Source organism: Bos javanicus, chromosome 13 (assembly GCF_032452875.1).
Source record: "Bos javanicus breed banteng chromosome 13, ARS-OSU_banteng_1.0, whole genome shotgun sequence".
Classification (NCBI taxonomy): domain Eukaryota; kingdom Metazoa; phylum Chordata; class Mammalia; order Artiodactyla; family Bovidae; genus Bos; species Bos javanicus.
Genome location: NC_083880.1, coordinates 78,081,986 through 78,094,683, shown reverse-complemented (window position 1 = coordinate 78,094,683; position 12,698 = coordinate 78,081,986). Strand labels below are relative to the sequence as shown.

General features: G+C 49.6%; 1 protein-coding gene and 1 long non-coding RNA gene across 3 annotated transcripts in view; one reads left to right on the top strand and one right to left on the bottom strand.

Moving 5' to 3' along the window:
- Positions 1–4,911, top strand: part of PEDS1 (plasmanylethanolamine desaturase 1) — a 25,992-nt gene extending 21,081 nt beyond the window's left edge. For both annotated transcript variants that reach the window (XM_061437936.1, XM_061437937.1), the window contains 2 exons: positions 1,238–1,450; positions 3,467–4,911. In XM_061437936.1, coding sequence (XP_061293920.1) covers positions 1,238–1,450; positions 3,467–3,588 — 335 coding nt within the window. In that variant the 3' untranslated portion in view covers positions 3,589–4,911. The remainder of the gene's footprint in view (positions 1–1,237; positions 1,451–3,466) is intronic.
- On the bottom strand, positions 3,829–12,698 carry LOC133259883 (uncharacterized). The gene is made up of 2 exons (XR_009740562.1): positions 11,948–12,698; positions 3,829–4,877 (listed from the first exon to the last, which is right to left on the bottom strand). It is a non-coding gene; the product is annotated as an uncharacterized LOC133259883 (long non-coding RNA).

Sequence of the window (12,698 nt, the reverse complement as noted above, 5' to 3'; positions counted from 1 at the left end):
TGGGATATTTGACATAAAGATCTATGTTTCCAACTTCTCTGGAACAATCCGACCTGGCCACCTGGATCCTGGCTCCCACTTGGCTGCACTGGGCCGGAGCTGAGCTGTGGGGCCCCCCTTGCACAAGAGGCACGCTCTCCCGTTTGCCGAAGTCCCCGCTGCTCCCTGCAGTCATAACCTCCCCCCGCCTCGTTCATTTGAATTCACCTGCCTGGCCCTGGGGCCTTCTGATCTTGCTGCCTGGGCTTAGTGGAAAGAGTATGTATAGCCTGATCCAAACTCAGTCCTGAGTTCAGATCTCTGCCCTGCCTGTTTGGGGAAGGGAACCTGTCCCAAGGCGAGTCCCATCACCTCTTTGAGCCTCAGTGACCTCAGTGCGGGGGAATGTGGGGGAGGGCCCTTCCTCTGAGCCAGCTCTTGTTCTAGCAGCTTGACACCTCGCTGGTCCTCAGAGCAGCCCCCTGTGGGGAGAGTGTGAGTGGTGTGGTGTCCGACCACATCCTCTCCCCGCTGCTCTGAGCCGCTGTGAGCTCCCTTCTGAGAACTGCCAGCACAGGTCCCGCCCCTCCCCTTGGGATAAGCCTGAAGTCAGTGACCCAGAAAGCCTGCAAAAGACCAGCCCCTGCCTCTGAGTGGGACCAACTCTGTGGAGTCATCAGCATTTCAGAATCCACCCTCCGCCTCCCTGGATCAGGCTGAGACAAGATTCCCCCCATCCCATCTTTGCTTAATTCTTCCCCTGCCCTGTCTTGCTTTCATCACTCCCTTGGGTGTTTTTCAAAAGATTCCCCTCCCCAGTCAGATAGATCACATGCACATGAGGCCTTGTTTTAGTGAGGCTCTGCTTCTAGGGAATCCGGACCGAGATTTATTCCCATTTCATTGATGAGGAAGTTGAGATGTAAAGAGGTAGAGTCGCTGACCCCTGTTCACACAGTCAAGAAATGTCAGAGCAGGGACCTGCACCCAGCCCTGCCTCACTCCAAAGCCCACATTCTCAACCATTATTTCTGCTTATTCCCATTCTGCCCACTTAGCAGAAGGGAAGACTGAGGCCACAGGGGAGTCTGAGCCTGCCAGAGGCCATGTGGGAGATTAGAAGGAGGCCAGGGTGCCTGCCATCCCAGGAAGTTTGCTGCCCAGGGGCAAGGGGTGAGAGCCAGGCTGGCAGTGGGCCCCTGCCCTATGTGACAGCTGTTTGGGGCCCGTGGGCACCCACCCTCTCCCCACCCCGCAGAAGTCCTGGAGCAGCTGTACCCCTGGGAGTGCTTCGTCTTCTGCCTGATCATCTTTGGCACCTTCACCAACCAGATCCACAAGTGGTCGCACACGTACTTCGGGCTGCCACGCTGGGTTGTCTTCCTGCAGGACTGGCACGTCATCCTGCCCCGCAAACACCATCGCATCCACCACGTTTCCCCCCACGAGACCTACTTCTGCATCACCACGGGTGCGTCCACAGGGTAGAGGGGCGCGCTGCCCCCACCCCGACTGCTGCTCCACCCTTAGGGTTGGGGGCAGAGGTCACCGGGAGGCAGCACAGCCCTGGAGGAGCTTTCTCTCAGAACACGCATTTCTTGGGCACCTACTACGTGCCACGCACCCTTCTAGGTGCCAGGGACACGGCCATAAATAAGACAGACACACACACACCCTCCTCATAGAGTTGTGATTCCAACCACCCATCATCTAGCAAATATTTATTAAGTGCTACTATGTGCCATGGCACTGAACAAAACACAAAAATCCCTACCTTTATAGCATTCTAAGAGGGGACATTCCAGGCAATAAGTCCTCATCTGACAGTCCTAACTGCCAAGGAAGAAAATAACACAGAAGGGGGTAGCAGAGGGAAGAAGGGAGCTTTGCCCCTTTAAATGAGGTGGTCAGGGAAGGCCTCCTGGAGAAGGTGGCATTTGAACTGAGGGAGAGAGTCCTGAGACCTGGAGGAAGAGCTCTCCAGGCAACAGGAGCAATAGGTGAGGGAGGCAGGAACACACATGCCTGGTTTGTTTCAGGAGCAGCGATGAGGCTGGTGTGGAGTAAGGGCCAGGATAGGAGAGCTGGCAAACTCCAGGTGTGAGAGATGCCTCGGGGACAGACAAAGCAGGGTGAAGAGCAGAGAGTCGGGGGGAGATCAGAAATCTGAAAACCGTGAGAGGGGCCCTGCGGATAAATGACAGATCGATCCAAGCAGAGGGAATAGCAAGTACAAAGGCCCTGAGGCCTGTAACATGTGCCCCGGGGGCAGTCAGGAGGCCCACATGGGGAGTCGGTGAGCCAGTGCCAAGGACGTGAGGCAAGCAGGTTTTCCGGGGTCCGTGGGTATCTTTTTAAGGTTAAGTATATCATGCGTGCTGTTAAGTCAGGCCAACTTGGATAACCTTCAGCTCCTCCGTATGCAACTTTCAGAGGCTCACAAGCCTCCCTGGTTATCAGTTTTCTCATTCACAAGATGGGGCTGCAGCCACTCCCTCACACAACCACCCCCCAGGGCTGCGGTGTGAATGGTCAGACGGCGGATGCAAACTGCCTGGCACAGAGCGGTCTCAGGAAGCTACACCTCCAGGTTTGGGAGCAGGGGTTGGGTTTTGCTTTGGTTTAGTTTGGTCAGGTATTTTGTAGGGTTTTTTGTTTTTGCCTTTCTGAAAGCAGAACTGAGAGCCACAGAAAATATTTTTTTGTACATCCTAAAGTCATGCTTTTTAGGAGCAGGTGGAGAGGTAAATTTTAGGCTGTTCTGGAGATCACTTAATTGTTCAGCCAGGGCTTGGATCAATCTTGGTTTGGCCACGTACTAACTGGGAGACTGTCCTCCAAGACAGTCTTCTCATGTGGAAAATGGGACTGTTAATAATACCTAGTTCGAGGTTCAGGTGGGAGACTGTAATACAGATTAAATAAGATTATGAGACTTATTTAATGGAAATAAGACTATTCACTTAGCACCTACCATGCCAGGCATCATCCTAGGCCCCGGGATCCAACAGGATCAACAGTGAAAGAACATGGGGTTCTGGTTGGGAGCTGGAGATCAAAACCAACACTAAACAGGGAAGTGACAAGTTACTGAGGATGGTTACAGGTTATCATGAAGGCTGTAAAGAAAGGATGGGTGATGTGACAGGCCTGGAGAGCTGCTAAGTGGTAGTCAGGGAAGGCTTCCTGGAAGAGGTGGCATTAGAGCCAAATGATAGGAAACACTGCCTCTGTGCCTGGCACGTAATAAGCGCTCAATAAGAAGGTGAGTGAAGGGATGAAGGTGTATGTCTGAGCAGCCCCTCAGCCTATTGATGGGAAGCCCCCATCCCCATATTCCTTGGTCAGCCCTTTTCCCCTGCCCCCTGCAGACCTACTCCCGGTTCCTCTGCTGCCCAAGGCAGGGCCAGCTGTCTCTCTCTCTGCTCTTCCTGTTGCTCTCCCATTCAACCCCTCCTCACACCCCCCTGCCCTGTCTCTGCTGCAGGCTGGCTCAACTACCCTCTGGAGAGGATGGGCTTCTGGCGACGCCTGGAGGACATTATCCAGGCCCTGACAGGCGAGAAGCCTCGGGCAGATGACATGAAATGGGCGCAGAAGATCAAATAACTCCTCCAGGCACCACCTCGTTGCCAACCTTCCCCAGCTCCCCCAAACTGAAGCCATCTGCCAAATTCCAGCCTCCTCGAGCTGGCCACTCCAGGTGGAGAGGACACCTCCTGGGCTGGGCCCGGGCACCTCTAGCCCACCCACCCCACCTTGTGACAGAATACTTGAGCCACTGATTTTTTTCATTTCCTTCATTTTTTTTCCCCTTGGCCCCTCCCTAGCCACCTGAGCTGCTCTGTCTGCCAAGCCTGACTGCAAAAAAAAAAAAAAAGAACCCCACCCTTTCAGCCATCCCTTGGGTTGAAGACAAGCTCACCAACTCCCCACACGCCCACCACCCCCCTACCCAACTGGGCAGCCCTTCAGCGTGGCTGGTATCGAGGCACTGAGTCATCTTACCTGTTCCTGTCTGTCTGCCCGCAGGGCTCCAGGAGCCCCCAGGCACAGCTGAGTGTCCTTGGACCGTTACCCCCGCTATGGCCCTGCAGACTTGATTCCAAAGGCCTGGGTGGACAGCCCGCCCAGTCACCACCTTCAACCTAGCTTGTCCACCCAAGGGCGACAAAGTGCAGCAAGGGTCTGGGGGCAGCCGGCCAGACAAAGCCGGAATTTCCTGATCGAGTCTGGACTCTGTTTTCCCTGACCCTTCCCCCACCCGCCTGTGTGATTCCAGCCAGAGCTGACGTTTCTAATCGGAGGATGTCTTCGAAGGGCACAGCCCCTGCAAAGGGTCTTGGTCATTGGAAAGGGACATGGTGTCCCCTCTGACTTGAGGGTATGTCAGAGAAGGAAGGGTGGGGCTTTTTTGTTTCGGTTATTATTTTTTTTAACGGTGCTTGCTTGTTTAATGTAAATAATAGAAAGCCTTAATATCTTTTCTGTAACACGGAGTAATATTTTAATGTCCTGTTTTGGATGTACATAATATATTTATAACAAAGCAGCAAGAGTCTACTTAACCTGGGCTGCCTCCTGTTTCCTGATTGCCTGGGGGAGGGGAAGTAAGGAGGCTGGAGGGTGAGGCCCCACCCACCCCTATTCCCAGCTTCCCCCACGGCTCTCTGCTAGGATGGAGGCTTTGTCCCCTGAGACAGTGAATCGGTGTTGACATCTGCTCCAGACCCTTTTGGAAGGGGGACCCATGGTTCCGTGAGGAATTTTCATGTAGATCGTGGTGGTAGAGACATGGAGGCAGAATCCTACTGAGGAATCCCTTCTGCAAAGGTTTACTGGCACCAGGCATGGAGATGAGTCAACAAAGGAGGACCTCCCCTGGTGGAGTTGGCTTCCTGGGGGGAGAGACAATAAACATACATAAACACACTCGGACATTCAGGTGGTGATTTGTAAAGAAAATGAACCGCTTTGGATGACACTGGAAAAGCGGGGTGAGGCTGCTTTGGCAGGTCAAGGAGGGCCTCTCTGAGCAGGTGACATTTGAGCTGAGACCTGGAGGAGGAGATGGAGCCAATTGGGGAAAGAACTGTGGGAAAAGCCCTCCTGGCCAGACAGTAGTACAAAGGCCCTGAGGTAGGGACATGCCTGGGGTTTTTAAAAGAATGTGGCTGGACTGGAGTGAGCAAGGGGACAGTGGAAGATGAGGTTTGAAAAAGAGGACCAACTATATGGACAGCCAAATGGGGAGACTGGACGTGTTAAACAAGTGTCTGGTTCATTTAGTCACTGAACAAATGCCAGGTGCCTCCTGTATGCCAGGCGCTAGGATTCAGCAGTGAACACACAGGCATTTACAGTTAATCTAGTCTGGGCTGGATAGTTTCTATAATGTTCACAAGGAAAAACATAAACCTTTTGGGGACAGAGAATGATAAAAGACTAGAGCAGTCACAGATAAAAGTTTTTTTTTAATGTGACCCATAACTTTATTTTCCTTAAACTCTGCCCACCACTAGACTTTTGAAAAAAGTTTTATTTTGAGATAACTACATTCTCATGTAGTTCTAAGAAAACCACCAGTGTAGACTTGATTTGAGACTATCTGAGGGGACCACAAAAGGAAGGGGTATTAGAATTTATCAGCTGTAAATGACAGAAACTACAACTGTCAGGCAAAAATCAGTAGTGAAAATAATTCATGTAACTGAAAAGTTTAGAGGTTTCTGACTTAAGGTTTGGTGGGACCCCGGGGTACACGATTCATCAGAACTGGTCTCTGTCTAGCTCTATTTTCTGTCAAGCAAGTTGAGGTTGACATTGGACCAGCTCCATATCTCAGTAGAAAATGTTTTCCTTCCCAGCAGATGCAGCCAAAGTCCCAGGGCAGGCTCTTACTGGCCTGGACTGGGTTACGTGCCTGTCCCTGAACCAACCATGTTGGAGTGGGATGGTGAAGTGTTCTTATCGGCCAGGGCTGAAATATCCACCTGGAGTTGCAGAAGTGGGATCAACATTTCCCAACCACAGGATGAGAGGAGGGAAGGATGGTTGCCTGAAGAAAAATTAAGGTATTAACCAGAAGTCTGAGTGGGTGGGGCAGAGAGCCAAAATCAGGGCCAGATAAGCAGCCTTGGGGCTACAGGGCTTGCTTTCCTATTCCCTGCACTAATCACTGCGGATGTTGCAGTGCAGACAATGCAGATGATCACTGCAGATGGTGACTGCAGCCATGAAATTAAAAAACGCTTACTCCTTTGAAGGAAAGTTATGACCAACCTAGACAGCCTGGAAAATCCCATGGACGGAGGAGCCTGGAAGGCTGCAGTCCATGGGGTCACTGAGGGTCGAACACGACTGAGCGGCTTCACTTTCACTTTTCACTTTCATGCATTGGAGAAGGAAATGGCAACCCACTCCAGTGCTCTTGCCTGGAGAATCCCAGGGACGGGGGACCCTGGTGGGCTGCTGTCTCTGGGGTCGCACAGAGTCGGACATGACTGAAGTGACTTAGCAGCAGACAGCATATTAAAAAGCAGAGACATTACTTCATCAACAAAGGTCCATCTAGTCAAGGCTATGGTTTTCCAGTAGTCATGTATGGATATGAGAGTTGGACTAGAAAGAAAGCTGAGTGCTGAAGAATTGATGCTTTTGAACTGTGGTGTTGGAGAAGACTCTTGACTTGGACAGCAGGGAGATCCAACCAGTCCATCCTAAAGGACATCAGTTCTGAATATTCGTTAGGACTGATGCTGAAGCTGAAACTCCAATACTTTGGCCACCTGATGCAAAGAGCTGACTCAATGGAAAAGACCCTGATGCTGGGGAAGATTGAGGGCAGGAGGAGAAGGGGACGACAGAGGATGAAATGGTTGGATGGCATCACCGACTCAATGGACATGAGTTTGGGTAAACTCCAGGAGTTGGTGAGGGACAGGGAGGCCTGGCGTGCTGCAGTTGATGGGGTGGCAAAGAGTCGGACACGACTGAGCGACTGAACTGAACTGAACTAATTCCTATACCCAGGCCCTGAGGGCGGTATATTTCTAGAGCCTCCCAGAAACCAGCAAGAACAAACACCCAGTTCAGAGAGTGAAGTGGCTTGCCCGAGACCACACAGCTAGTAAGACACAGCCAGGCCTCAGACTCAGACGGTCTCGCTGCTCCTGAATCCCGAGGACTGGAAACGAATTTTTTTAAACCAGAGTGAAGTATGTTTTGTGTCACGTGTGGGAAAGTTGGGGTCACTTGTGAGATGGGAGTTTTCCAACAAGTTCCCACTGAGAAACGGGGCAGGAAATGCTGACTAATACCCACTGCACACTTAGCAGAGGCCAGAGGCGGAGAGCCCCGAGCAAGAGTCCCTTTGGGTGGTCCCTGCAGCTCTGAGGTCCGTACACTTGGCCCCATTTTTTTGCAGATGAGGAAACTGAGGCACAGAGTCAAATAACATATCAAACGTCACCCAGATGGTCGATGGCGGGGTTGGAATCTGAGTCCTGCTCTGACGCTGAGCTGCAGCAGGTTTCACACGCACCTGCAGCCCCGGTGGAGGGAGGGAGCGGGGAAGGCAGGGTTTCCAGTGTGTCTCCCACGAGAAACCAGCAACATCGCCGGATGAGAAACGGCCACTGACACTGAGTGGGGTGCCCCAGAGACATGAGACCCCAGAGGGCAACGACCACTCACATCAGTTGATTAAAGAAGAGCCAGAAAATCCAGACGCTTTAAAACGCTGGCTCTGTTCTTTAATCATACCATGGGCAAAATAAAACAGGTGTCTAGGTCAACATCTGCCCACGACTTCCCAGCTGGTGGGCGCTCAGTTGCTCAGTCGTGTCTGACTCTTGGTGACCCCCGTGGGCTGTAGCCCACCAGACTCCTCTGTCCGTGGCATTTTGCTGGCAGGAATGCTGGAGTGGGTGCCACTTCCTCCTCCCGGCTGGTGCGGGGACCGCCTGACTTTAGGTGGGTGTGTGCTGCTATCTGCTGGTGGCCTGGGGCAGGTGGCAGCGCCAACAGATGGGTTCCCAGCGCCACTGGGAAATGTTACGCATTCCCCTATGCTGATTTGTCTTTAGAGGGGTTCTGGGCACCAAGTCTGTCCCCAACATTAACTTCACCCACTTTTGATAAACCTAACAATTTGGAGCTACCCTTTTAAACATAATTTTGTAATAGGTAATGCATGCATAAGGTAAAGAGTAATAGGGGACCTTCCTGGTGGTCCAATGGTTAAGACTCCACACCACCAATTCAGGGGGCCCGGGTTTAGTCCCTGGCCAGGGAACTAGATCCCACACGCCAGCAACTAAAAGATACTATATGCTGCAACGAAGATTCCACATGCCTCAACTAAGACCCCGCATGCATGCTCAGTCTTAGTCATGTCCGGCTCTCTGCGACCCCATGGACTGTAGCCCGCCAGGCTCCTCTCTCCATGGAGTTTCCCAGGCAAGGATACTGGAGTGGGTTGCTATTTCCTTCTCCACTAAGACCCAGCACAGCCAAATAAATAAATATAGATAAGTATTTTTTTTTAAGAGTAATAAACAATACAGGGGTCAGCTGACTGTGGCCAGTAGGCTAAATCTGGCCCACCTGTTTTTCTGCTGTCCCCATGAGCACTTTTTTTTTTAAATAGTGGGGGCAATAAAGAATATTTTCCTAACAAATGACATTCAGATTTGGTGTCAGTCATAAAGTTTTCTTTGGCACACAGTCACAACCATCATTTGCATATTGTCTATGGCTGGTTTTTCAATACAGCAGCAGAGTCAAGAGACCAAAGGACCCAAAAAACCTAAAATACTATCTGGCCCTTTATAGAGAAAAATGGACTGACTCCAGATCTACAGTGCTCCCCACTCATGCTCCCCCAAGCCCTCAGTTCTCCCCAGAGGCCACCAGTTGGATGAGACACTTGCAAGTCCTTTCCACAGTCACAGAGGCGTGGCTGGCCCCCACTCGTTTCACACAATGGGTAGAATATTACATACACAGTTCTGCACTCTGCCTGCTTCATGCAATGTTTTGGAGATAGTATTATGTCAACCACTTCCTTATTTCCTTCCTTATTTCTTTCTACAGCTGTATAACATTCCAACCTCAGGAAGGACCTTTCTTTTTTAACGCATCACCTGTTAAATTTTGAGGTCATTTTCAGTCTTGGGTAATACAAATTGCTGTGGTGTGCACTGAAGGACTTGGGTCTTTGCTGATGAGGGCCAGTAGACCTGAGGGGTCAATTCCTGGGGATCGATGGCTGGGTTAGGGATGTCTGTGAGTTACCTTCCGATTGCTCATGCCAAAATTGCCTTTGACCAAGGCCATGCCCATTTAAACTCTCAGAACTTTTGAGAGCACCAGTTTCCTCACACCCTTGCCAACACAGGGTGTTATCGAGTGTTTTGTTCTTTGCCAATCTGATAGGTGGTTTTAATTTGCATTTCTCTTACTGTATTTCATTGAATCTAAGATATCATTGATTGTACCATGCACCTGATTTCAGAAATGTTTGAATATAAAATTTGCCTCTTAGAATCACTGAAATAGAATATGTTGAGTGGAATTGGCTGTTTTATTGCATTTTCTTACTCTGCATGTGTTCTATTCTGATTTCTTTTTTTTTTTTTTTGCCGGGGGGTGGGGGGGGGTTTGAGGTGGGGTGGGGTGGGGAGGCAGGACAGTGGTGGTTAAGAGCCTAGAGTTCAAATCCCAGCTCTGCCCCTTACAAGTGTGATTCTTTGCACAGGTTACTTAATCTTTTCTGTGTTTCAGTTTCTTCATCTGTAAGGTGAGTTCCTGTGTCATAGGGTCATTATGAAAGTGAAGTGAAAGTCACTCAGTCGTGTCCGACTCTTTGCAACTGCATGGACTATATGGTCCATGGAATTCTCCAGGCCAGAATACTGAAGTGAGTAGCCTTTTCCTTCTCCAGGGGATCTTCCCAACCCAGGGATTGAACCGGGGTCTCCTGCATTGCAGGTGGATTCTTTACCAGCTGAGCTACCAGGGAAGGATTGTTATGAAGGTTAAATGAATTAATATATACAAAACACTATGTTCCTATAACATACTAAATGCTCCATAAACTCTTCCTATGATTATCATGTTTCCTTTGAGATCTCTTTTTCTTAATGAGTTGCAAGGGCTCCTTATAAATAGAGTCAGACATGACTGAGCAACTGAACTGAACTGACTAAACTGATAAAGCAAAAGTAGATGTTTTTCTGGAACTCTCTTGCTTTTTTGATGATCCAGCAGATGTTGGCAATTTGATCTCTGGTTCCTCTGCCTTTTCTAAATCCAGCTTGAACATCTGGAAGTTCATGCTTCATGTACTGTTGAGACTGGCTTGGAAAATTTACATGCTGTAGTGTGAGATGAATGCAATTGTGCGGTAGTTTGAACATTCTTTGGCATTGTCTTTCTTTGGGATTGGAATGAGAACTGACCTTTTGCAGTTCTGTGGCCACTGCTGAGTTTTCCAAATTTGCTGGCATATTAAGTGTGGCACTTCCACAGCACCATCTTTTAGGGTTTGAAATAGCTCCACTGGAATTCCATCACCTCCACTAGCTTTGTTCGTAGTGATGCTTTCTAAGGCCCACTTGACTTCACATCCCAGGATGTCTGGCTCTAGGTGAATGATCACACCATCGTGGTTATCTGGGTCATGAAGATCTTTTTTGTATAGGCCTTCTGTGTATTCTTGCCCTGTCTTCCTAATATCTCCTGCTTCTGTTAGGTGCATATCATTTCTGTCCTTTATTGTGCTCATCTTTGCATGAAATGTTCCCTTGGTATCTCTAATTTTCTTGAAGAGATCTCTAGTCTTTCCCATTCTGTTGTTTTCCTCTATTTCTTTGCACTGATTGCTGAGGAAGGCTTTCTTATCTCTTCTTGCTATTCTTTGGAACTCTGCATTCAGATGCTTATATCTTTCCTTTTCTCCTTTGCTTTTCACAGATTTTGTAAGGCCTCCCCAGACAGCCATTTTGCTTTTTGCATTTCTTTTCCATGGAGATGGTCTTGATCCCTGTCTCAGGTATAACCTAAATCAAACCACATGTCTTAAGAACCCTATAGGTAGGCAGCTCTGAGATTTGTTCAACTGCTCAACTACATCATCCAGGTCCTACCTAGCTCTTGCCATTTTTCTGTGCTGGCATCTTTGGTTTGTTGGCTTTTCAGCATCAGGCTTGTGCCTCATGGTATCTTAATGATTGCCACAGCTCCAACCATCACAACATCATGTTATACAGGGAAAAAAAGGGGACAAAAAAGGCTTTCTCCCCAGCTATTTTCATGAGAGGAAACTTCCAAACATGCCTTCTCCCCAATTCACTGGTCAGAAAGAACTAGGTCATAGGCACACCCCTGGACCAACCACTGGCAACAGAAAATGGCAGTGCCTGTGACTGGCTTGGATTCACACCTAGAAGCCAAACCTTCGGCCTCCTAAACAAAACCAGGCTTCTGGAGGACAGAAGGACGTGACGGGCCTGGCAGTTGAAAAATGTACAGTACACCTCCTCTCTGAACCTCTCACCTCCAGTCTTGCTGCAGCCCAGTTCAATTTCCCTGAGGTAGCCAGGCTGCACTTTGTTAAAATGCAAACCTGCCCACGCCATTTCGCTTAAAACTTCCCAGGCTTCAGCTCCCTCACCGCAGAGGGAACACCGAGCGCCCAGGGTTAAAAGAACTGGATTCCAAACCTGATTTTACTTCTCTCCTGTTGCCTGACCTGGGGAAGCCATCTTACTCCACCGAGTCTCAGTTTCCAAGTCTGACAAATGTGGAGATAACAGCCAACTCTGCAAAGGTCATTGAGGAAATAAATAATGACAGCAGCAGCCAATACTTCTATAGCCCTCCCACTGTGTCAAGCTGTTTTCTAAATTCTTCAGTTGTATTAGCCATTTTCACCTTCCCACGCATCTGATAAAACGGGACTCACATCGGCATCAGCAGAAGCTACCAGCTCAAGCGCAGGGAGAGGCTGGGGCGCAGGCGCCAGAGCGATGCGGCTCTGGGGACTAGCTGTGAATCCGAGAGCGCATTAGCACGCGGAGGACTACAACTCCCAACAGGCTCTGCCGCGCCGCTGGACTACAACAACCAGCATGCCCCGGGCTGTCGTGCTTCATCTAGTCCTCCTGCTAGGCGGACTGTGCAGGAATTCTCTTTATGGTCAGTTTCGCTTGACAGACATTCCCCACGGGAACCAACGAATCTATGCTGGTAAACACATATGCACATCATGAATAAGAGGTTTTTGTTCTAACCCTAACTCCTCCACCTGTTAGCTCTGCTTCTGTTTCCTCATCTCTAAAATGAGGATATTCCTAGGACCTGTCGTGTCATTGAGCTGTGAGGATTAAAAGCTGAATTTGACAGCTTGGTAGATGTCCCCTCCTCTCTGGGTGCCCAAGCGTTTATCAACGCATTTTATCTCCATAGCAACCCCCTGAGATTGGTATCCTTATCACCCTTTTCAGAAGGGGAAATTGATGCCAGGAGAGGTTCAAGTCTCTTGCCTCAAGTCACACAGCCAAGCCAAGTGAGTGGTGAACTCGAACCCAGAAAATTTCACTCCAGAGGTGAGTCCACTTTAGGAACCCAAATGCTTCCCATCTGTTATTTGACATTGTACAGTGACTGAAAGTCCAGGGCAAATATTTTGTGTGCCCTTCAAGGTAAATTTGAAT